This window comes from Empidonax traillii, unplaced genomic scaffold (assembly GCF_003031625.1).
Source record: "Empidonax traillii isolate 1590-97213 ecotype Southwest subspecies unplaced genomic scaffold, ASM303162v1 scaffold34:size3740991, whole genome shotgun sequence".
Lineage (NCBI taxonomy): Eukaryota > Metazoa > Chordata > Aves > Passeriformes > Tyrannidae > Empidonax > Empidonax traillii.
Window position 1 is genome coordinate 1,845,558 of NW_020955227.1, and position 25,367 is coordinate 1,870,924.

Sequence of the window (25,367 nt, forward strand, 5' to 3'; positions counted from 1 at the left end):
AATCCAAGTGTTTCTCAGTGCCTCTGACAGCACCAACATACTGCAGTGCCCACAATTTCCTCTGCAATCTGCAAGGATGGAGTTATTACTCATCCATTTCACCAGGATATAACTACTTCTCACCATAATATATTTAAGCCTCCCAAACTTCTCAAAAAAAAAGCATAAAAAAAAAAAAAAGCTTTAAAGTACTTTTTTTTTCTCCGGGTTCTGGGGCCTGTCTATTTAAAGAGTAGGCCAAGTTTCACCAGAGTTGCTCCCAACAGCTGATATTAGTTACTGGAATCACTGTCTGTTTTATCTGGAGGTAGGCTGGATTCACACACAACATTTCAAACCAAAATGATCTGTGCACTAAGGGATGTTTGCACCCACTCTTTGTAGTGTTGTTCTAGAAACCTGTCCCTGGTATTTCTTGATAGGCAGGACAGGCCACAGGAGATGAAGATACAGCTTTTTATATCCATTTTTGCCACATGGTCAATCAGCTTCTATCAGGGATTTTTCAGTTTCACAAGGTAAAATATCTGCCAGGAGCTATTTTGTGGCATCTTACTGGATGTGGAAAGCACAGAGAACTCAGCCTTGCTGCTCTTAAAATATTAATTTCAACTCACATCCATTTTCAGATCCCATTTCTAATGGACTATAACATTCAGCTCGTTTCTTTCCTTGTGTATATTCTGGCTCCTGTGGAGTCACACTAATGATAAAACTGTCCCAGTGTCTCATACAGTGATTTTGCCTTTTTTCACCTCTTTTTGGGGGATTTACAGACTAGTTCAGCAAATTTCCTGTTTCAGAACAGAAGAAAGCATTTTACTATGCTATTCTACAAAGGAAAGCTTTGAAAATCAAAAATTACAGGCTGCTTTTCTTTCAAATAGCTTTTGCAATAAATAAAAACATTAGAAATTAACGTCTCCTCTCTGAGCAACCGATACCATGAGATCAATGATGTTACTAGGGTACAATTGCTGGTATAGGAGCAATTAAGAAATTATAAAATCCATACTTAAATGGTTTCTACCTCTATAGGCAACTTTACATAGTCATGGAAATTCAAGTGGCTAATTTTAATTAAGATTTTTAAGTTTTGATCAGCTGTATCATGTATTTGATATTAATACAGACAATGTCAATCCTTAAACCTGAGTCTGTGTGGAGCTTCCAACCTCGCCTTGTAAACATTCCATTTAAATTCTTACCTGTGTTTATAAACATTTTTTAGGAACCCAAAGGGCCAGAAGTGTCCACTCCTGCACGTTGTTCTGAACATTCACAGCTCTACCTGGAGTCAACAGGAACAGTTTGCAGGTAAGTTAAAGAATCATAAGATAATTGTATTCCATGTTTCTGCCTATTTTTTTTTCTCTGAGAACTAAATGTGTTATTTTTGCAAGGGCAAGGAATGAAGGACAGAATCCAGCACTCAACTGTCTATTTCCAATTGTGCTAACTAAACTGGGAGTTCTATTTGCATGAGGTGACAAAATCAGCATACACAACTGTCCTTATGTTGATAGCCATACATAGAAACACACATATGCTTGCCCACATGCATTTTTAAAGTACATTCAGAAATAATTATAGCACCTTGGGTAGGGGAAGAATCTTTCATCCTCCTTGTTTTTATTTGCTCATATCATCAGTCTTTCTACCAAGGTAGAAAGAAATAGATTTTTTCCTATTCATTCCAGTTCATAAAATTCCTTTTAATTCCACAGACACTGCAGTTTTCCAGTATGTCCCATGAGGAACGATCACATAGTTGTTTTTCCTCTTCTATCTGCTGCATAAGTCAGAGGTAGGAGGTATCACAGAATCAAAAGGCACATTTACTGCTAACATCCTTGCAACTCAGTTTGTGGCAGGAGAGAAAATGGAAGGCTCTGGGAGTGATTCCGAGTGCCTGCAGTTCGCTTTTTCATCAGCGGGAGGTGCAGGTTTCTAAAGCTTCAGACAATCCAAACCTCGCTATCTCAACAGTCGCGTTCAGCGTCTGGGCTGAGCTACTGCAATTGCTGCAGAAGCGTTCAGGCTTCCCGGGATTAATGAGCTGTTGGGGGGTGACGCTGCAGTCAGACACTGATCTCATTTGCTTACAAACATCTCCGCAGGGCAGGGAAACAGAAGCACATTCTGGGCATCTTCCAGTTTCACGCTAATATCGATCATGTAAAATTTGCAAATGTTTCTGCATGTTTTTTTTTTTTTTTTTTTGGCTACCTAGAGAGCATCCTGTTACCTCCCCCCCATCCCTCCTGTCCAGTTTTGCCCTTTAAGATCACAGTCAGTTAGACCAAGGACCCCCTTCTGTCCCCTCAAGGACCACATTTCCCAAGAACTAAGTATGAATGTCACAGAAAAGTAAAACCAGATAACATAGAAAGAAATACCTGCAAAGGAGTCATTCATGAGCCTTAGTGCTGAACTGTTCAGCCTTAACTGGCAATATAAACCCTATTTTTCCCCCTCACTCTTCAGTAACAGCTGTTGACATATTGTATTTTCAGTGATCTTTCACAAACACTTTTCAAAGCAAAATATTAGTTTGATTTTAGCTTTCCAGAAGAAGGGCATAATATAAATGATTACTTCTGGAGTTGGCTCACTCAGAACAAAATACCTGCCCAGAGTGCATTATGACAAAGCTTCGGAGTCAACCTATGAGTGAAGATCAGACCCAAAGACTCCCCAGGCATGAAGGACTCGAGCAGGTTAGAGGCAAGCACTTCTCTCTTATTCAGCAAGGAATGATGGTCCTGGGCCCACAGATGTGGGGAGAAGCCCCAGGTGAGGCTGGTCATGGCCTTTAAGGGTTATTACTACAGCTGGTAAATTGTGTGAGGTGATTGCAGTGATGTGACTGGGCAATCTTGCTCTGTATTGCAGTTGGTGAACTTCAGGTTACAGCAACCTCTAGGAAAAGAACAATTTTCTTCTTAAGGTTCCTCAGATAATGTTACAAAGATCCTGATGGTCTGAAGTTCGCTGAGCATCAGCTCTGATCTAGGAAGGAAGGTGACATCGTTATTTGAGCTTTTGATACTCTTCATTCTTCTTTTTGTGGTGACCTCTAACAAGGAGCAACAAGCTACAGTGTTTTTTCTCCAGATTTCTTCAACATAAATAATCAGAATGGCTGCACAGATGCTCAAAGACTTTTGTCCACAGTCTACACTGAGTTTCTTCAGCTTGTTTTTCGAGATTTACTGGGAAATTTGCTGAGAGGAAAAAAATAGCATTGACAGCCCACGTATGCCCTGCAATGGTGTTACCCACACAGATGGAGCAGTTTATTTCCCTTCCTTCAATGTTCTTACCTGCACACTTGTGATGTGTTCAGAGCATTTCCTTGGGCATCTTCACTGGCACAGTGAGGCAAATTCACCCCTCAACATGGTGGTTCCAGTTTCTGTGTATGTCCAGGTAGGTATTTTTGCATGGATTCCCTTTGATGGACATCTGTGAAACTCTCCTTATAATCACTATAACTGAAACGTTGCTGTTTGAAGGAAAACAGACAGCTCAAAATCTGTTGCAGTGTTTTGTTATTCCTTTCCCCCACCACCCCCAGCTCGCTCTGAGCTGTGAACAGGAGTACTGGGTAGCACGAACTGAGAGGTGTTTGAAATGCAGCACTCTCCATCCTCCTGAGTCACCCTTAGCCACCGGCTGCTTTTCTGAGCACTTGTTTTCACTGCTATATTTTCAAATCAAATATGGCCTCATGTTATATTCTCTTTAAAAACCAATCCCTTTAAAAAACCCAAAATCAACCTCTTCCCTCTTTATTGTAGGCAAGCAATTAAAAAACCCCAAAATCTGGGTACATAAAATGAAGCACCTGTTTGTGTTTCTGTAAAACAAACCTAGCAACAACAGCAACAACATCTACTGTTTGGCTGCTTTAAACAGAAATTGACGCATTTTTCATCTGTGTTTGAGTGAAGATGAAGCAGCAGAATCATAAAATGGTTTGGGTTGGAAGGAACCTGAAATACCATCTCGTTCCACCCCCCTGCCATGGGCAGGGGCACCTTCCACTAGACCAGATTGCTCGGAGCGTGACAGTGTCTTTGCAAACATCCAGTTTAACTGTATCAGTAATTTCTTGTATTCTGGTAGTTTACAAATGCTGTTCTCACACAAAACACTCCCATACAGATGGGTCAGCTCAATTCTCAGTTACTGAGACCGGACTTACCTGTACTGACTTACCTGTGTGGCTGTGAAGACCAAACCTTGCGGGTTTAGTAACCAAACCATGTGGGTACACCAACCAAATCATACATGTTCGCTGCATGGATCATATAGATATAGTAGAGAATAGATAATTTGGTGACACAATTCCACAGGGCTGCGTGGGCTTACGGGCAGGTGCACTATGACTGACTGTGGAGCAGGCTGATGGGGACTTGCACCCACACCGGCTGGGCCACACAGGTATGTCAACCTGTCCCACACAGACACAGCCCCAGGGGCAGCCTGGGCTGTTCTGCTTCTGGGGAGCGAGTCCCGTGTCTGTGGGCTCAGCCCCCAGCGCCGCCCGGGCCCCCTCAGCCCCCTCGCGGCCGCCGGACTACAACTCCCAGCGTGCACCGCGGCGCCGGCGCCCTTAACGCCCCCTGGCGGCGGCGCGGGGCGCTCTGCAGGCGCGGCGGGCGGGCTGAGGCGAGCGGAGCCCGGGCGGCGTCGAGCGGGGCGAGGGGCGCGGGCTGGAGCCGCTGCCCGCCCGCCCCACAGCCGGGGAGCGCCGCGGGAAGGGGCAACGCGAGCTCGCCTCGAGCGAGGAGCAGCGCCGCAGCCATGGGGAACCGCGGGATGGAGGATCTCATCCCGCTGGTCAACCGGCTGCAGGACGCGTTCGCCGCCATCGGGCAGAACGCCAACCTCGACCTGCCGCAGATCGCCGTGGTGGGGGGGCAGAGCGCGGGCAAGAGCTCCGTGCTGGAGAATTTTGTCGGGAGGTGAGTGCGGGGATGGGGGTGGTGGTGGTGGTGGTGGTCCCCTGAGGGGGCGCGGGCAGAGCTGCGGCACGGGCAGCGCGGTGCGGGCACGGCGCGGTGCGGGGTCCGCGGGCAGAGCCGCCGCACGGGCAGAGCCGCCGCACGGGCAGAGCCGCCGCACGGGCAGCGCGCTGCGGGGACAGCGCGGGGTCCGCGGGCACGGCGCGGTGCGGGCACGGCGCGGCTCGGCGGCTCCGAGCGCGGTGCGGGGACAGCGCTCCCTCCGCTCGGAGCTGCCCGGCCGGTGCGTGTGCGGTGCGCGGGCAGCGCCGCAGGATGCCCGGGCGCTGCGGTGCAGGGGCTCGCAGAGGCGGGGAAGGGAGGGAGGGAGGGCTCGCCGCCCGGGGGGATTCCGCACCTTGGCGGTCGGTGCGGGCCCCCCCGTGCCCCCGGCTGTTACATAACGGAGGGGCCGAAGTGCCCGTGGGGGACCAGCCGCATCCATCCCCTGCTCCATGCGGGGCCGCGGGGCTCAGGAATGGATGCTGTCGCTGCTGGGGGGGGGGGGGGGGGGGGGGGGGGGGGGGGGGGGGGGGGGGGGGGGGGGGGGGGGGGTGATGATGATGCGGAGGGTGTTTAAGTTTAATCTGCTCCGTCCCCCTCCCCCAGCCCAGGCTCGCTGTCCTCCATAGCGGATGCCATGTCGGGAGCTGCGGGGAGGCTATAGGAAGGACGGGGTTAGAGCTCTCCTGTACGCTCAAATCCCTGGGTGCTACCATTTTGTGGCAGGCAATATACTGATGCTTTCCCTTCATGTGACCTTCGCATTCATCATCTGCAACTTGAGTAAATTGCAGACCGGGCCGGCTGGTTATCTGCTCCAGCGCAGACACACAACACCTTGGGGGGGATGGAGGGGGGAGGTGGGGGGTGAGGATGTCCTCAGCCTGTTCCTGGCTTGGTAATTAATTGTATTAAGTGATACACAGGTTTTAGTTATCAAGGTCAGGTTTTTTTATGCTATAAGGAGCTTGCGGGTTGCTGGTGACTTGCCTTAAAAGCAGCGACTGCTGTGGTACCTGGTCAGATGCTTGCGTGGGCTTTTCTCTTTCAGCATTTGTGACAACATCTATTGGATCTTGTTCCCCCACCCCCACTTTTTCTTTGAAGCTGTTTGCTGCCGGATGGCTTATAAAGCTTTTCGACTGTCAGAAGGGTCTGTGGTATGGGTTAATTGCTGCTTTAGCTGCAAATAACCCCAAATTCTGGACCTGTGCAAGGGTATCCTTGAGCAGTGAAGTGCAGGGTGTGCTGTGTGTACTGGGAAGAAGGCACAGGGATTGTATCTAGTACAATGAAAGCATAGTCAAAACAAGGGGGTTTTTTTCTTAGTTATGGACTAAAAGAGTTTTTTCTGTAAAATTCAAAGAGTTTGGGATCCTTTCTAGCTAACTTTCAAGAGTCCATGCAGTGTATTCCCCAGGGATGCTGGGATCGTGCCAAGGGAAGGACATGGCAGAAACACATTTTGCTGAGCCTCAGGTCATAGTCCAGGATCCCCTTGTTTGTCCACAGACACAGGAAGAAAATAACAATTCCTGTCACCCAAATGAAAAGCTTGCTGGGCTGTAGCTTTCTAAGAAGAAGGGGAAAATGGATCTCCTGAAATCTGTGAGCAGAACGGGTTCACCTGTTGGCTCTGCTGTTTTCATGCTTTCTAAGTACTGGCAGCCTAATGCTGTAAATCATTTTTAGAGGATCTGTGCAGGCAGCGCTGCAGTGGTGTCATAGATAACGTGTGACTGTAGGGCCAGAGGAGGGTTTGTGGAAGGACAGTCGGTGTTTTGGGGTACTCTGCCCGTCTCCTTTAGCCTGAGCACACAAGGGGGTATATTAATCCTTGGTGTGTCTCTACTGGCACCAATTTAGAACGGGGGATTTCGTCTGCTTGGTGGAAAATAAACGAATCAAAGTGTTTTCTGTCTCATTCTGATGATTCCTGTCCCAGGAGAACTTGTGACCTCCCTGTGTCCCATCAGCTGCTTCTCTAGCAGCAAGTTATAGCGCTGTGGCTTTTAGAAAATGAAATAATGGAAGGTCCCCTGAGCAGAAGCTGAGACCTGTCTGCAGAAAAGCATTTAGAGGAAATAATTGGAGGGGAAATGGAAAATATGTCAGAGTGAAGAGGTCTTTCTCCATTCGATACCCTTGAGTGCTGGCTAGTTTAGAGACTGGTAACTTGAGACCTCTTCCCACAGAATGTGTGTGTATATGCTGCAAACCCCAGTCCTGTTAAAATAGTGTTGGGGCCCTGCTGTGATGTGGAGTCTTTTCTTTTTGTGTGGGTATTGGAAACCACGATAAGACGCTGTGGAAACAGTACCCAGAATAAGCAGGGCTCTTCAGTGTAATTGTGATAGGGGCTGTCTTTTGTCTGAATAGGCATCAGAAGGAATCGTGTGTAGACCTACTGTGTGCAAATACAATCATTGCTGTGGTGTGGACATGACATATGTCAGTGCTCCAGCTTGATACCAGGGTGGTGCTGCAGCTATTGCTCAGCAGCAGCTGCTGCACAGTGAATGTGAGTGCTGATGAGTTTCTCTCGGAGTGGATGGAAATCTCTGCAAGAACAAACGCTGATGTGGTTGGTGCTGGCTGATGTGTCTGATGTGGACACTTGAGCAGAGGGGCTGGAGGCCCTGCCAGGGCTGGTTTCCCTGCTTGTGACCTGTGGGATTCCTTTCAAATTGTCATCAAGCCATGTTCCCCTAACGGGGGACACTTGCCCCCTGCCAGAGCTGTGCTGTGGCTGTGCAGGGCTTCAGTCTGGGGCTGCTGTGGGCACCTTGCACAGAGTCCCATGCTTGCTGGAAACCTCAGAGAGGAGTGATACTCACTGCAGTCAACATTTGGCTGCACATCTTACCAAACAAACATTTTTTCCCTTCTGGATGTGGTGGCTTCCTAGCTGCTGCTAATTGCTCTTTCAGTGACACTTTACTCTGCTGTTAACAGATTATCCAACAGTGCAGAGCTTGTATTTATAATACCAGATGTCAGTGTGGCTGCTACGTGTGCTCTTGCTGCTGGAGGCTCAGCATGGTGACCAGGACACAGGATGATGGTCTTAAAATCACTGAAGAGACGAGAGAAGCCACGTAGAAAGGTGACACATCTCTTCACAGACTGGTTTATCCTGGGCCCCAGAACTGGAAGGAAGGTTAACCAGGTCAGCTCCAGGCATTTCCTGTTGGTGTGGTTAGAGGCTTGTAGGATAATTCAGGTTGGAAGGGACCTCAGGGATCATTTAGTCTGTGCTTGAGGTGTTGTTACTTCTCTGCTGCCACCTTTTTTAAATAAGAAGCTCTTGGAGCAGGCACCAGTACCAGCAAAATTGGTCTGATAAAAAGAACAAAGCATGTGGTATGTGCTAATTTGACTTGAGAGCCCAAAGGACCAATAAGTGGGATGTACAAGACAGCCCATGGAGCTGTTTGTGGAATCATCCATGTTTGTGCCACTCTCCTTTTGCCATGTGAAAATAACAAATGTGTTTCCTTGAAATCCTGTGGTCTCGGAGCACTGTTACACAAATCTTCGAATTTGGGGGAGTATTACTGTTATCTGTGCTTTACGAACAGGAACACTGAAAACACTGGGCTGTGTTCAGATGGCTCCCTGAGTGTCTGTGCCCTGTGGTGGGGGTGTCTGATTCAAGGCAGGGTGCTGGGAGAGCTGCCTTGCTCTTCCTGGAGAAAACAAGGCACCTCTGACTTCTCCAGAACAGATGGTTTAAGGGGGCTGCTGAGGAGGCAGTGACTAAGGGCTGGGAACAGTAGGTGGAAGGACTTGAGTGGGGATGAAACCATCTTGTTTATGATCAAGGAACCCAAGTAAAAAGTTGTGGGAATCGGTGTTTACTTGACCCCAGACCTGAGCTGGGAGCTTTTACACCCCAGACTGGGGCACTCAGGAGTCTGCTCAGATGGTCTGTGCTGAATTAGCTGATGCTTGTATGTTGTCTGGAAGCAACCGGAGGCAGGCATGGACCTAAACTCAACTGTGTTGGGCTAACCTTGCCTTTCCTAGAACACTGGAATTTCCAGGTGGATAAAAGAGCGGGGAATATGCAACACTGCAATGCCTGTGGCAGTGGGAAGGCTAAATACCAATTAAGCACAGCACTTGTGCTGCAGTAATTGCCTTGACAAAATCAGGCAGGGGCCAGCAGTGATGCCCCACACTGAGGATGCAAAGCGAGATCCTGAGGCCACGGGATTTAGTTTGGCTTCGGGTGCAACTTTGAGGAGCAACTTAATCTCTTCATATCTCAGCCTTCCCCAGCCACTTAGAGACACAGCCCCAAGATATGATGAGGAAATGCCTTCCTTTGATAACACATACTTTGCTTTGTTATGGGAGGTTTCTCCAGCAAAATACCTCCAGAGGCCAGCAGATTTCTCATTTAGCAACTACCTAGAGGTGAAAGATCTTAAAGGGATGCATTGAGAGATGCAGATACTTGGCGTGTTCCTGCAGGAAAACTGTTTTGTCAATGATCTTTGTGCTTTCAGGTTGCTCCTGCTGCTTCTGCAGTATGTGGTTTGTGAACTTGAGTGCTGAGAACAGAGTGCTTAAAACTTGTAAAAATCATAGCTGTGTCATGTATAGAGTGTGGATGGATGTCTGCTGTGCTGGTAATGCTGAGCATCACTGCACTGCTTCAGCAGCAGATTTAAATTTAAATGAGAAGATACACTCACTGTGTTGCTCTGCTCTGGACATGAAAGGAGTCCTTAAATATGATTCTGCTATTTTTTTTTTTTTGTGCTCTGCTTTGAGATGTGTTTACATGCCCAGGGTGCTGGCAGAGAGATTAATTGCAAGTCATGGACTCTTAATTGCTGTATGATAAATACATCTGTGAGCCAACTAAATCCTGTGGTGTATTTGCAGGTTAAAGACATAGGCACTGCTTGGGAACTGATTTATTTAAGATTGCAGTGGATGGTGCAAGAGCCAGGAGTAGGATTCTGCTATATAGAGAAATAAATCATGGTCAAATAAGTCCTTCAAAGGGCAGCAAGCCTTTGGTGTCCAGTGAAGGAAATACTTATTTTCATCTTAGATTAAATGGGGAAGGAAGAAAATATGCAGCGCTGGGGGGAAATGGGTGATGTGTTACTGCAGACCCCAAGATAAAATAATTTCACTTAGGAGAAATCTGTACAGCTCTGTACAAACACTTGTGGGAGGAGGAACACTAGAAGGAGATACATATTAAGTTAAAATACAACATAACATGGATGGCTGTAAGGGAAAAACCCGTGAATCTGAGTGTTTGCAGATGCAGCTGCAGTGTCTGCCCGTGTTTGTTCTCTGTTGACTTGGTTTAATGCTATAGGGGTTGGCTCAGATAAATGCAAGTCTAATATTTTTTTTTTCTACTTCCTACAGCAGTTACACGTTCTCTGCAGATCTTGTTGTCTGTGTTCTTCAGTTTAACTCTTTAGTGATGATCTCATGCTTCTGGTAACTGCTCACCAGCCTTGTATTCTCTAGGAAAAGAGATCCTTCTGGCACGTCTCAGATGCTATCAGAATTTACCCAGGGAAAGGAAAGCAGCTGTGTCTCCAGTGGGGAAGCTGATGCTCAGTGCTGTGCAGTTTGGTGTTTGCCTGAACCTACTGGTGTGTGAAAATGACAGGTGGCCTTGTCACTGCTGGAACTCGTCACCTGAGAGCTGACGGATCAGGGATGCCGCCTTTGCTCGTGTAAACTCTTCCTGGTTGCCACGATAATCCTCAAGTTGAGAGTCTTAGAGCATCCGGAGCGCTGATTAGTCCTCCCTTTACTTTGAGATAAAGTAAAGTGTTGTGGAATTTGTTGTGTGTTTGCTCAGTAAATGGTGTGCTGTGATACTGGGCTGTAAAGAGTGTGCAGAACCAGTGGGGAGAGAAATCAGAAGTTCCTACAAGCATTCCTCTGTGCTAAACTGTCAGCTGTTACTGCTTTTCAAAACTTGACATGCTTATCACACAGTCAAAAAAAAACTTAAATAAACCCAGGCAAAGCAGAGTTGAGCTTCTGTTTTTAAAGGGTACTGATTGTTTTCAGAAGCCATTCAATGTCTGAGTGGGAATGCCAAGCCAAGTCCTTGAACCTGACTTCTGCAGATGCTCCCAGCAGGTAGAACCCAGCTAGACTTAAATAGAAGTGGGAGTCTGCAACTCCTCCTGTCTGAGGCGGCTTCTGAAAACCTTGTTGTAAGGCAGGAAGCTGATCCCCTTCCTGCTCTGGTGAATTCCCGAATGTCCTGACTTTGTGCTTTGAGTCTGAGTCTGTACAAGTGTGAGTGAAAGTCCTCCTGAGGAAGGATTTCTTGACATCTTTAAGATGGACCTTTTTGAGGAGAAATGGAAGGAGTTGACAACTCAGCCTGCGTTAATCAAGAAAACAGTTCTTGCTGTGTTCCATCTACTGGGGTGAAACTTATGATGATGCCTTGAGCAGCGAATTTCTTAGACAAGAACAAACCCATGTGTGCTCCACCCATGCGAGCCAGGACTCAGATTTTTGTTTCAGGCAGTGCATTTGAGTGGCAAAACCAGAAAACTTCCTGAAGGGGTGGCAGGCAGTCATTTAGAAGCATATGGTGCTCAGCCTATGTGCCCAGTGTAAAATTGGTTTTGAGGTGGCGTCTGTGAAAGGAAATTTACTGATAAATATGCAGGCTAAACCTACTTCCTTAATAGCCACTAAAAAAAAAACCCACCCAGAAAGCTTTGGGTGTAATACTTCTTTCCTTCTTGGACTTGCAGATCTGTAACCATATGAGTCAGAGTACTGCTAGTTGGGAGGAGAGCTAAAACTAAATCTGGTCCAAAAAAAAAAAAAAAGAGAAATCTAGTCATGCATGGTGGGAAAATAGCTCACTAGTGGGACAGTTTCTCATTCTACATGAAAATTTCCTTTCCTAGTCTCAGACCTGGTTTAGTACATCCTGATAGAGAGTGGAAGCTCAAGGTAAAGGAATATTGTCTCTGATTACGGGCAGATGGACATGTTCAGCTTTTTGAGTGAAGGTAAATTCTTAGTGACTAATTCTTACACCTTTTTCTCCATCCTTAAAGGAGAGGCTGGTGGTGTCTGTCGTGTATGTTATGTAGGTGTATGTTATTAATGGACACTTGAAATAAGACTAGAAAAAATTAACCACAGAGTACCAAACTGGTTTTCTTTGCAAAAGAGGAAAACTCCCTCAGTCTGAGCCCTTCTCTCCAGAAGTGTTGTGCTTTAGCCGTTGTCGTGGTTTGCTCAGTGTTGCTGGTTACTTGGGTCTGGTGCAGCCACTTTTGGCTGCTGCCATAGGTCAGGCACTGCATTTGAGGAGCCAGGGCATTCTTGGAAAGCACTGGGAGATGAGAGGCTGTCCTTGAATTATTGAACATGGCCTTTCAGAGCGGAGTTGGGTGGCACAGCCCTGTAGAGGAATGAGCCCAGGGTTTTGTCCCTGCTGACTTTCAGCACTTGGATGGTCTGGTCAGACTGCAAGCAGAACTGGTTCTGAAAAGCTCCAAAAAGCTATTTCTCTCTATTTAGATTTATCTGTGATCCTTTTGAAGCATACATCCTGCTTATTTTGGGGTAACTTGATGGAGTTTAGTCATGAGAACTGGGTGTCTTGCTCAGGACTATCTACTATAAATACTGGGGTGGCTGTGAAGAGAGAGGGCTGAGAACATCTCAGTGTTCACTGAGGAACAGGCAAGACTGTTCAAAACACTGCAACAGGGGGGCACTATATAACATTAGATATTTAAACAATTATTCCAGGTGACTCACTGATACTTTGCCCTTAGGTCCAGCTTTGTTCTCAGAGTCCTATTAGTGAATATTTTAATAACAGCTGAATATAAAGTGGCTCAGTAGTTTTCTTAAGCTGTTTCATACAGATGGGCAGACAGGACAATTAAATTGCTGATGTTTGCTTCCTTCGTGACCTTCAGGCTTGTCACATCTCCCAACCTGGTGCTGACTACGGTAGATAACTCCTTTCTTTCCTTCAACACACAGCGCAGGAAGAACGAGCCCCGAGTCTGAAATCTTAACAGCCTCTCTGTTTGCTCCAGAACATCTGACATAGCAAGTTTTGGCAGCCCCAGCCATGACCAAATGGAAGTGAGATGGTCCCTGGTTAGCAGCTTCTTGCGATTCAGCAGGACGTGCTCTTGGGAGCCTCTTGGAAGCAGGCGTTATGCAAGCTCCTCAAGCTGTGTCTCTCTGACTGGAAGCAAACTTGCCAGCTCCTGCCATTTTTCTGCAAGTCTTGTGACTCGTGTGGCTTTTCTTAGAGCCCTGGCCACAGCAACTGAGCAAACAGAAGAGCAGTGTAGCTTTTGTATTGAAAACAGCAATTTCGAACGTGGTGGTTTGAGGGTCCTTTTTTTTTTTTCTTTAAAAGATGCTGTTTCCCTAAGTGCTCCTGGAGACAAATATCAGGAATCCCAGAACTTCTAAGACCTGCATTGTCATCTCTTCCCTTCCTAAAAATCAGGGCTTAGTCCCAAAACTATATAAGCTCCGCTAAAATACTTGTGTTGCAGTCGCAATGAACAATAAATTATGCAAAACGAGGTTTGGAATAAACCCAGTGCCTCACTTGTGACGGAAATGGGAATTGAACTCGAGTCTCTGGGGCTGAAAATAATATTTTAATAATGTATTGCCTCACCAGTCCCCTTTAACTCTCCCCTTCCTGTTTCTTATGGCTGTAGGTTGCGTTGTTGCAGTGGTGTGGAAGGGTGGAAAGTTAACACAACAGACATGGGAACTGCTGTGCTCTGACCCTCATTTTGTGGCTGGGAAACACTCCTGCTGCAAGAGTGGCCAGTGTAGTGTCTGGGATGTGTGAGAGAGGACACAGCCAATATTAAACTGATACTGCTGTGGGTTTTGGCTGCAGAGCCAGGCAGTGTTGCTGTAATGCTGGGTAAAAGCTGAGCACAAACTGCAGCTGTATCTCAGAGTAGTTTTTCAGCTGCATTTAGAGCTTTTCTCATAGTATCAATAGGCAGAAGTCTACAGAGATGCTGAGCAGTTGGTTCTGGACATCTGCAAATGTTTTCACAGCAGAGCTAACTTACCCTGGAGAGCACTAGGAAAAACTATTATTTTTGCCTTTTCTTTTTTTTCCCCCTTCTTCTTGAGAATGGAGATCCAGGGATGGGGGAGGCTGTACTGAATTTCTTAAAACAAGGAAAGACGTATCTAAAAGCAAAAATCCCAAGTCTTTTTGTTCAGTTCCTCCTCTTGGCTGTCCTGCCACTCTTGCATGTGTAAAGACAGAGTAAGTTATGTAGGATCTGACTCAGGGCTCTGACAAATTGACAGGCTCTTTCAGCTCCAAGAGCTCTTCCTCATCCAAGTAGTTACAGACTTCTACAAAGAGGGGCTTATAATGAAAATAACTGTCCATTTGCCACCTGCCTTCCAGCTCAGGAACAATTCTCTGCCAGCAGGGGAGTATACCTGATGGCCTGCTAGTTCAGAATTAAACCAATAAACAACAAAGCTCTAGCCCTCACAGATTTATGGTGATATTTAGCCTCACTGACTTCTTTATGATTTACTCTGAGCTTACACTGCTCTGGGTCAGGATGGGACCCCTTGATTCCAATGCACAGGGTCGGTTTTCTCTCTCTCTGGCTGCTGTGATCTCTTGTGTAATCTCTGGCTATTTCTTAAGCTGCTTGTGCTTTTACTTTTAATAGAAGCTCCTCTATGAATAGCTGGGAGTTGCCTGAGCGTGGTGGTGGCCTTGAGAGGAGCTCTGTCGCAGTGGGGTTATAGCTGGGGCTGAGGAGGAGGTTGGTACATCCCGAAATGCAGGAGATCCCCTCAGGGATTGGTGCATGACATGTGTCACTGCAGAGCTGATGCTGCAGCTCCAGCACTGAAACTCTGGTCACCTCCTCTACAGCACGCAGCTCTCAGCAGAGATCCCAGCAATTCACTTCTTCCCTCTGGGCTGTGCTACTTTGATTTGTTCCTGTTCCTAAGCATTGCTCTGGTTATGCTTGTTCATCCAAGTTGTGTTTGTTATCTGGGACCTGCAAACTACTAGGGACCCCAGACTCACCTCAGAGAAAGGGTCCATTTCCTGAATGAATTTGTGTAGATGATTGAAAGAATGATATTAAAAGAAATATTTAAGTGCGAAAGAACAAGTGAGGCATTGCATTGGCACTTGATGTTTTGGTGTCTTCAGAATGCCCATTGATTAGGCAACACCAGTTTTGACCTTCCTATTTTTGTTTTAATTTAATCTCAGCCTTTCTGTCATCTCCTATGGTCACTGTTCAAACTTGACCAGAGAAAAATGTTCCTTGGGACATAAGAAGTGCTGCTCCACCAGTTGCTCAAAAGGACTTGGGCAGCCACATTGGAACCAGCCAGGAGGTGAAAAACTCATCTCTTCTGGGACTATTGATCCATTCTGGTATAGCCTGAAAGGGAAGTGTCTTGTGTGGTTTTTGAAGGAAGTTTAATGCCTGTGACTTTGCTCTGTGCTGGAGGTGCTGGCAGTCAGTCTGCTGGCTCTTCTTCAAGGGCTTAGGAGGCAGAGCCTCTGCACCACCTTTCCAGCCAGGGTGATCCTGATTGTATCTGGAACTGCAGAGGTGCAGTGCACAGCAAGGAGCCTGGCACTGTTCCTGCATACTTCTCCAGGCAGAGCGGAGATGTAAATTGGCATCTTGAATTCCCTCTGCGAGACAACTGAGCACTGTGGACAGTTTGGTCAGGGCGCCCAAGCTTGGCATAACTCTGTTACCCCGTGGAATTCTGTCCTTCCTGCCTGACCTGTTGGAAAGGAAGCAGCCTTCCTCCTCATCCACAACACACTCTGCCTCTTACCACTACCTGAGATAACCCACCAGGGGAATGCATTCAGCTTTATAAATCCACCACCCCTGCGTGGCCATAATAATAAGCACATCATGGTTTGAGGCACCTTCCTTCCTCTTGCAGCTTCCGCTTGGGTTTGTATTTGTGGGCTCATCAGAGTGACTTTGCCTTCTCCAAGGAACTCTTTCAGCTGTCTGTACCCTTGATGGCTTTCAGGCTCTGGGCAGGCTGTCTCCTTTTTGAGTACACAGTGCTGCCTGGGAGTGGAGGAAGTGTCATCCTGCAGTGATGAAATGTGCCTTGAGCTACATTTGTTCTTCTCGTGGGTCTTGCAGCAAATACCAGGACTCCAGAGGTGGTGGAGTTCTGAAATGAAATCCAAGATGATGCTTAGCACAAGTATTTGGTATCTTTGAGTCTCCTGGTTTCCTCCTCTGCAGGAGAGAAGGACGAAAAGAGACATAAACCCCTTTTCATCCAGAGTCTCCATGTGATGAGCAGCACAAATATGAGTTACTGCTGCACAGTCTGGTGGTGTCCCTGAGCACAGGGGAACCTTTCCTGCTGGTCAGCCTCTAGTGTGGACTCAGCTGCAGCTTGGCTCCAGGGAGCTCGGGCAGATTAAGACACTGGTGGTGGGAAATAGCAAGGTCAGCCTGCTGCTTATCGGTCTTAGCATCCCTTAATCCTGGGGTGTTACTGGGGCTGTGCTTTCCCATCAGCCATTCCTGTCCCAGAGTTTTAGTGTACAACTTGTCCTTTTGTTTTCTCCCAGCTCAAGTTGCAGGTGCTGAGCAGGTCATGTTTTTCAAGGCTGCAGTGCTGTTGTTGTGGCAAAGCCAGGGTTTGTCAGTGGATTTGTTTGTGCCAAAGCAGAGCAGTGTTGCTGCAGTGTTATGACAGATCAGTGCAGCTTGAGAAGGAGACAAGCAAAGATGCTTGGTCACGGGTTTACCTTTATGGCCTTAAAGAAACCTGTCTTTCTTTGCTTCTGCCTTCAGGACTGGACTAATTTGATGCTCTGGGATGTTGCTGATGCCTGGTATTGTCGTCTTTGAGACTGGAAATTGCAGGGAGATTCTGGAGATAAAATTTACTTTTTTTTTTTTTTTTTGCCAGGGTGTATATAGAGGAAAACTTTTTCTGATGGTGAAAATTCAGCAAGGCAGACAGAAAGGTCTGCTTTACAGCTTCTGGGGTGGAGAATACATCATGCAGTGCAATATTTCTAGTGTTATGGGTTGGGTTTTTGTTTCACATGAGTAAAACCAGCCTTGTTTCCTTCCTCCTGGGATTGTAAATTCTTGAAATCAAAACTGCATTTTCCACAAATGTGTAATCCTTACTGCCACATCCATTCAGGATACACCAGGCTGCTCATTCCCTCGAGTTCCTGAGATTGTCATGCAGAATCAGCGCTGTGTTATTCTTTACCCCCAGTATCCCAAGGCAGCAAGTGAGATGCAGGACTTCATTTTCTATTACTCAGAGGATCCCAGAGGAAGCTGCAGAGCAGCAGTGCTGCAATTTTCTGCCCTCTCCAGGCTCTCCTTCCTCGGCTCTGCAGCCTGGAGTCAATGCGGCATTTGCTATAACGGGCAGTGACTTTTTGAGATCAGCCACTGTCGGCTGTACCACTCTCTGAATAATCCTCCACAGTAAAATGCAGAGCTCCAGACAAGAAAATCCCTTTACAGTTTGTGTTTTTTTTACCTGTAAAACCACAGAGAGTGAATTGGGCTCAGGAGTGCACGTGAGGTGCTGGAGCGATTTGATTTCCCATCGGTGTTCTACGTCCTCACGTATTTCTGGGCCGACCCATCTGCGTGAAGACAGCAGGGAGGGAGCTCAGCCCTCAAAATGGAGGAGGGGAAGAATATTCCTGATTAATTCTCTCCCAGCAGAGATGAACTGAAACAAATGACGTTTTGGATGAGACGGTCGGGTTTGTGTGCTGGGGGTACCTCTTGTTCTTCCTGCAAACTCTTGACCTGTAGCTGTTCTCACTTGCTTAAAACCTCTCAGCTGCAGCAGCTCGGGGCTGCTGCCCAGCAGTGAGGGATGCAGGAGCTGTGTGGGCATCAAACTGATTTGTTGCTATGGAAACAGTAGATTTCACCATGTTTTAGGGAAGTAGGAGGGGAATTATCCCTCTGGGCCTGGTTCTGGCGCTCGGATTGGATTGGCTGCTGCACAGCAATTGTAGAGCAGCAGCCCATGAAGGGATGATCTATCCAGTCACTGATCACAATTAGGGAGAGGAGCACGTGGATCCAATCTGCTCCCATTGCAGCTTCCTCCACACGGGACATGGTCAGCATGTGCCAGGATTCCCAGGGTCACAACCCTCCATGGCACTTAAAACCAGAGAGTTTAACCTTGGCTGCTCACAGGCAGTTTGTGGTGTCTGCAAGGATGAAGCAGAGATCTGTCAGACAGGCTTGAAGTGTTGCTTGCTGATGAAATTATGAAATTCTTGTACACCAAATATGTCCTACTTGGTGTCTTGCTTTCAGAAGGTCCCAGTGCTTGAAGTCCTACGACTGAGGGTGATGATTTTGAAACCTTTTTTTCTAAAATGAAAATGAACCTTGTGAAACCAGAGAAGGAATCAAAGCATGGATATAAATCTTGAACAGGTTCAAATAAGAGCAGTAGTTACTAAACCCCATGTTTTCCTAGTGGTCTGTAGCACCAAGTTTGTGTAAAATGGGCCCAGTGCTCTCGTGCAAGATCCCAGTGCTGGTCCCTCTGAAGGGACTGACCAACATCTCTGTATTTCAGACTCTCAGGTCCTAAAGGCACTTGCCTATCCAGGCTCCAGCAGTGACTGAGAGGGAGTCATTTCTAGATAAAAGGAAAGCATCCCATGGAAAACTGACAAAAAGGGTAATGTCTGTGTTTGATGTCTGTATATAGGGACTTCCATATGTGTTATGTAAACTGAGTTAGGGATGGAGGGCAGCTCTAGCAGAAATTCTTGCTTTATGCTTTGTAGTGCAGCCAGTGAGTTGATTGGATGGGATAATCCTGGTTATGGATTTGCAGGGGAGCATCAGAAGAATATAGCAATATCCCTGCCTTACTTTCAGGTCATCTAAAAATATATATATATAGTAGACTTAGAAAGTCAGGCCAGATCCTGCTGTAAAGTCTCCCAAGCATAAAGCTCAGGGTGTGCTGGCTCCCTTGGGATTGCTGCAGACATTACAGCAGCAGAAACGCCTGGGGCAAACTCCTGGCTATGCCAGCTCACTCAGCAGGCCCCCAGGCCTTTGACTAAAAGTGTAAGAACGCTTGTGACCTCCTTGGATGTCTCTGGCTCTGTGGAAGCAGCACAGCCATGAAGCTCTTTAGTTGTGCGTCTGATGAAGTTGTGCACAGGGGCTCCGGAGCAGCCATGACTTGGCATAATGCACACAGCTGTCTTCCAGATTCTGATGGAGCCTGCAGCTAGTGGAGTGTGAAACAGGAAAAAAAGACAGCCCAAAGGATTCAAATCAAAACAAACAATAGAAAAAGTTCTTATCTAATCCCACTGCTTCCAGAGAGCTGCATAGAGGCACGTGCAGGAGAGGGGCTGGGATGCAGAGAAAGGAGATGTGCAAAGAGGGAATGAGAGGGGCAGTGACTGCCGTGGTTCCTGGGAACCAGTCTGTGCAGTCAGAGATAAGGCAGAAAGGCAGAATTTAGTGCACTCTGGAAGAGATTTAGTGCACTCTGGGAGGGGTGGCGGAGAGAGCTGTTTCTAAGCAAGTGTTCATGTAAAAATTGCTGTGTGCTTTCCTTTTGGCTTTGCAGGGTCTGGGAAGGTGCTGCAGGCTGAAGCCTGGACATGGCCATTGCAGCTGAAGTGAGAGAACATTGCCCAGGGTGTCATCTCTCCAGTTGTCTGAGCCCCCTCACCACACACAAATGTGTTCTGAGTGGGGAAAACCCATTTTTGATTAACTCCTTGGATGTTCAAGGCATGTGGATCTTCCCAGAGACCCACAAGAGCACGTGAACATGACAGTGCCTTTGAGTAACAAGTCTTTGCCCTCTTCTGTAGGAAAGATCTCTGCTTACCAAAAATTACCAAGGCAGCAGTGCTAGAGACTGTCACCTGTATATCTAGATCAGTGGTCAGTAACTGTGATGTGTCCCAGGATGAGAGGACGAGCCCTGTGGCTGAGATGGGAGCTCATTTAGCTGCTGTCTCTCCATGGCACATCATTTAGCCCCAAATGTCAGTGAAACAAGCCTCACCATTATGCCTGTTCACGAGGAACTGGATCTGACTGGTCAGATCTACTGTGTAGGCTTTCAAACAGCCAGGCATGCAGCTTTCTAGGGAGGTGGCTTCTCTTGGAGGGGGCAGTCTCCTGAAAGGTTTCTTGTCTTTTCAGCAAAGCCTGTGGTGTGGGGTCATTGTGGTTTTTGAAGTGTTGTGGTTTGCAATAAGTGTAGGTTCCTGATGTGGCTGTATTTAGCTCATGTGTTAACTCTGTCCTCTCATGTTTGAAGACCCCTCACTTGCTGGGCCCTGTGCTGGTATCGACTGCAACGCTGTGCAGGGGAATAAAAACTCAAGGCAGACAGGGAGAAGTTACTTTCTGGTTTGTTCTCTAACCTTTCTGATTCTTGTTTTCAAATTATCCATTAGGATGCTATAAATGGGTCCATCTTATACCACCAGTTGTGTTTTCCCTGCTTGGTTGGCACCTGTAGGTTTTTGGGAGCTCACTTTATGCACAGCAAACTCCCACCCTTATCTGCTTGGCTCTTTTGGTTACTGGCTCTGGGGGAAAGTGGCCAGGTGTTAGAGAGACTGTTTGAGGGCCAGAACCACTTAACAAAGCAATTGTAAGTGTTCCAAGCCAGCACAATAGTGTTAACCTCCCTCTGCGCTATTGTAAGTAGGATCTCAAGGTACAAGGCAGTGGGAAGCCTTCTCTTTAATTTTTTTTGTTTCTGCTAACATGTATATTATGATGACACTCATGAACTATTGCCTGTCTTTATTTTTCACAATTGTTTTCTCGAATAATGAATCTCTGTGCACAATAATATTGCCAGTATACTGGAAAATGGTGTGCTTACAATAGATCTTTATTTCTATTTGTATCCATTGTCTGGCCAGTACCAATTACACCCTAAACAGTGCTATACCAAATACTTATGGAATTGCTCTCTTTCACTGTGGGTCAGGACTAGGCATGCTTGTGCAGATAACTAACACACATTCCCTGGCTTAAACTTAGCTAAGAGTACTGACTTTAAAGGGAAAAAAAAAAACCCCATGGCTTAACTAGGAACGAGACTTACCACGTGATTGAGTCTGTATGACCTGTGTCCAAGTTCATGTGGTGCAACATGGAAAAATATGAAAGCAAAGGGCAGAGAAAAGCATTTTGATTAACAGGTTGATGGGTGTTTTTGTTCATAATGCACCTGCTTTTAATGTTTGCTGTTCCTCTTGGCCTGTCTGGCTTTTTTCAGTTGAGAAGCACTTAGAGAAGAGCAGAGCTCGTAGAGGCCACAGAGTTAACAGGAAGGTCTAAATCTGCAATGCAGTGCTCTTGTGGCAGGGGAAAGAACAAATTTGTCCTTGTTCTTGCCCCACATCTGAGTTGTGGAATTGCTTACAAATGCATTTGTGTGTCACTTGAAGTATCGGACCAGGAAGGTGCTCCAAGGGCAGGTCCTGCATCAGGCTTCTTCCTGCTGGTGGAACTGGATGATGTCTGATATGAAGGAGCACCAGGAGTTATTGTCCAAGAAGTGGAAAACTGCTACTGTTTCTGAGGTGTTTATTTAGGAGTCAACATGATTAAATATTTTCAGTGTGTGGATAATGTGTCACGTAGCTGTCAGCCTGTGCTCTGAGGGTTCATTCTGATGTGCTGAAGTAAGAATATGTTTGAAAACCTAAGTGGTGTGCTGTGAGATGAAGTGCTGTTCAGGGAAATGTATGAGCTGTTCACAACCTGCATGAAGATGTGGATTTTATCAGTTGGTGCAATGATTGCAGGCGTTGTTTGTCAAAGGTACCAACACCCCGAGATTGGCTGGGGATTCTTGTAATGCGTTGTGTTATCAGCAGCTGATGAAGAACTCTAGATCTGGATGTGTGTGAGTGATGAATGATCAACTGCAAGACTTGACAGATGAAGACAGTTTTCAAAGCTTGAGCAGGAGCAGGTCTGAACTGTGTAACCAGCCAGTAAAATCCATAGGGGCAGGATTGTGTTTCTCGCAGTTTATTGCCACAGTGCTTTGTGCAGCGCAGCTCTGATTGAATTGCTGTCCCTGGGCACCACCAGAACACAGGAAATTACAAATACTGGAATTAAAATACAAACAGCCATGTGAAATTATGGAGGATGTGTGAATTTTCATTTTCTGAAACTAATATAATCCAAACTGGGGATTAATCACATCCCTTAATACCCTCTTTGTCTATAGGCATTTAATAAGAAATCAAATTGAAATTAAATGATCAGATACTGGTGTTCACTTCTGTTCTTTGGAACTACTTTTATGTCTTCATAAGCTGCTGTTTTGGCTCTCCAATTGAGGCTTTACCTTCTCTTGTGCCTTCTAATTCAAGAATCTCAAAGGATTGGCAAACCACTGACTGCAAGGATGCTGTGCTGGGATATCTAGACTAGGCCTAGATTTGTATTTCAGAACCCCTTACACACAGCTTTCCAAAGAGCTTTTCTGCAGGCAGGGAAAGTAGTGGAGATAGAAACATTTGGTCTGAGTTCCATGGAGAACAAGATGGGCTGGTTTTGACTCCTGGTGAGTTCTGTTGCAACTTCAGTGAAGACTAAAATTGCATATGAAGAAAACTTTGGCTCAAAGTCCTTTCAGTTCCAGGTACCAGGAAGATACGAAAATGTTTTAATTATGTGGTACAAAGAGTAGCTTGTTTGCAGGGCTCAATAAACCAGGGGCAAAATTAAATTTATAGTCCACTGACACCTGTTCTTGGGTTTCCCTGTGTATCATCTGTGTATCTTTTCTCTGTTGGAAAATTGAGTTCTTGCTGGGTTCAGAGCTGTTTTTTACAGGGGCTTGTAAAAATGCAGTTGTAGTGCCAAGATTTCAGTAAGTCTTCTTGTCTGGCCACATTGAACATTTTAGAAGATAACAGCAAAAGGAAAGTGTGTCTGGGTCTCTCTCAAGACCTGCATGAATGCAGTCTCCTCTCACGAGTGTGTTTATGGCCAAAATTAAATTTCTTGGCCAGTGCCCCTTAGTGATCTTTTGACAGACCTCAGGTGGCCTCCTGTAAAAGCGATGAGCTGCCAGAAAGCAGACAGTGGCTCTGTGCAGTGCCGGGGAGATGGACAGCAGAGGTGCTTTCCATGGGAATTTGGTGGAAGGAGGGAGCTCACGATGCTCATATTTGCAGTGCAAGAGTATCTGTGGAGGAGCTGCAGTCTGAGCTGATGTGTGGGGATCTCATTACTATGTTATGCTGCCTTTCACTGTTGGGAAGTCACGGCTGTCACTGCTGGAATCGTGGCTGCAGGATCAGACAGGTTACCTGCATTCAGGTTGCTGGAATTAAATGCCATTGTAACAGTTGCAGGAATCTCTAAGGCTTGGAGCACGAAGCTACAGCAGTGAGCTGCCACTTGAGGCAAAGCACAGAGGGACAGACTGGCTCATGCAGTCGCTGCTCTTGTGTTTGTCAGGTTTGAGAACGTTTATTCCAGCAAAGCTGGTGGACTGGGCACAATGTGCCCATGAGGATCACTGAGGTGCTTTAGGACTCGTTCTGCCTCCAGGCATCTCAGTATTCCTTGTTCAACGAGGAAACATCAGATCAGGTGTTTGACCAGAGCAGTAAACAAATATTCTTTGGTCCAGCCTATTGTGTGTGTGTTCCTTAGCACCAAATGTGTCCCTGCTGCAGCAAAGCAGCTCATCTAAGGAGCTTCTTTTAAAGGACACAGTCATGTTTTCTTCAGCTGTAGCAAAGAATAAACACAAGAATTGTCTGAAAGTTTGGATAATCCCAAACTTTCCTTATGGGTATACTTTTTTGATTGCACTTATCTTTGCTTCCCTTTCCATAACATATATGTTGAATTCCACCAGCAGTTTGTCAATCCCCTTTGTTTCATGAATAATCTGGGAGAAGTGCCTTTGCTTGACGTTACCTTTAACTTCTAATCCTTTGTATTGTGCAAGTCATTAAATGAACTCTGAAACTCCTTCACAGAGCAAATGTGCTTTTTCTGTCACTACTAACACCTTGTTGCTCTGTAGGATTCCATATTACCCAGTGCATGGAGGCTTTTTGAATATAACATTTGGCTTTAATTAAAACAAACAAACAAACCAACCAACAGCACTATTAGGGAAACCTCAATTCCCAGTGCCCTGTTTATAAATGTATTATTGCATGACATCAAGATTGCCTTAATATGTTTCCAGCAGGTTTGGATTTTGTTTCAGTCTGCAGTGACTGCTAGATTGTTTCCCAGCCCTTCAGTGCTTTTTTATTACTGGGTTACTAATGCAGCTTTCAGCCCAAATCTGCCCTTTAATGCAGCTCTGCATATGAAAATAGAAATAAGACTGGAAGGGATGATGTGATTTGGGCTGACCCTGGGGTAGCTGCTCAAGCACTTGAGAAGTGAGCAATGCACAATTCAGGTCACTCCCCTGCCTGAACTCTTTCAGCCTGAGGCTCAGGCTTGGTTCCTTTTCTCGTTGTGGTTTAGAAGAGGACACCTACCACTGATCAGGCCAAGAGTTTGCCTCTCCCTGACAGTTATTAATAAAAGATGAGAGTGAAATACGTGTAAATGAATCTTCCAGTAATTGATGTTTTGGGAAATTGTTGTTTATCTGAGCCTGGTTTTCCAACTCTTATGCAATTCTTGGAATTACATTACCAGAACCAATACATCCATATCTTGATAGTGAATTTTGAGCTAAGGAAGGTAGAAGCAAATGAAGTATTTATATTCCCCAAGTACAGCTTCTCTGTCTGTTTTAGCTGCTGCTTTGTGTGTTTTCTGGCTGAAGCCTGCCCAGAAGAAGTGACACAGTGTGATATTCCTGCTTAAAAGCATAGAAATCAAATGCTGTCATGCACTTCTGCATGTTACAAAGCAACAACAACAAAAAGGAATTTCCAATTATTATGATCCAAAGTGAAGGAGGAAAAGAGGGGGTTGGTACCCTCAGTGTGAGTAACACATTTCAGAGGGATGTAGAGGGCTGGATGTAACGAGGCTGCTCTGATGTCACGCTGGAGGCTGCCCTATCTCAGCACACCTTATCTCTGAAGGCTTATTCCATCTTCCTCCTTCTTCCTCCAGCCCTGCTACTGCATGTGTGCCTTGCTGGAATCCAATAAACCAGTTTAACCCTCCAGCTCTTGCCTGCCCGAGTCACTGGCACACGGTGGGTTTTATCTGGTGCGTTGTTCCCTGGTTGTGACCTGATGTCATCGCTTGGGGCTGTCTGGAGCAATCTCTGTGTGTGTGTAGATCTTCC

The 25,367-nt window shown here is 46.3% G+C and overlaps 1 protein-coding gene across 16 annotated transcripts in view; it reads left to right on the top strand.

Annotated features, from left to right (window-relative positions):
* The first annotated feature begins 4,812 nt into the window (after positions 1-4,812).
* The window catches only part of DNM1 (dynamin 1), a 65,031-nt gene continuing 44,476 nt past the window's right edge, over positions 4,813-25,367 (top strand). For all 16 annotated transcript variants that reach the window (XR_003570493.1, XR_003570495.1, XR_003570494.1 and 13 more), the window contains exon 1: positions 4,813-4,973. Coding sequence is in view for 13 of the 16 variants with exons in the window: in XM_027877809.1 (XP_027733610.1) it covers positions 4,813-4,973 (161 nt within the window). In the remaining 3 variants the exon portion in view is untranslated. The remainder of the gene's footprint in view (positions 4,974-25,367) is intronic.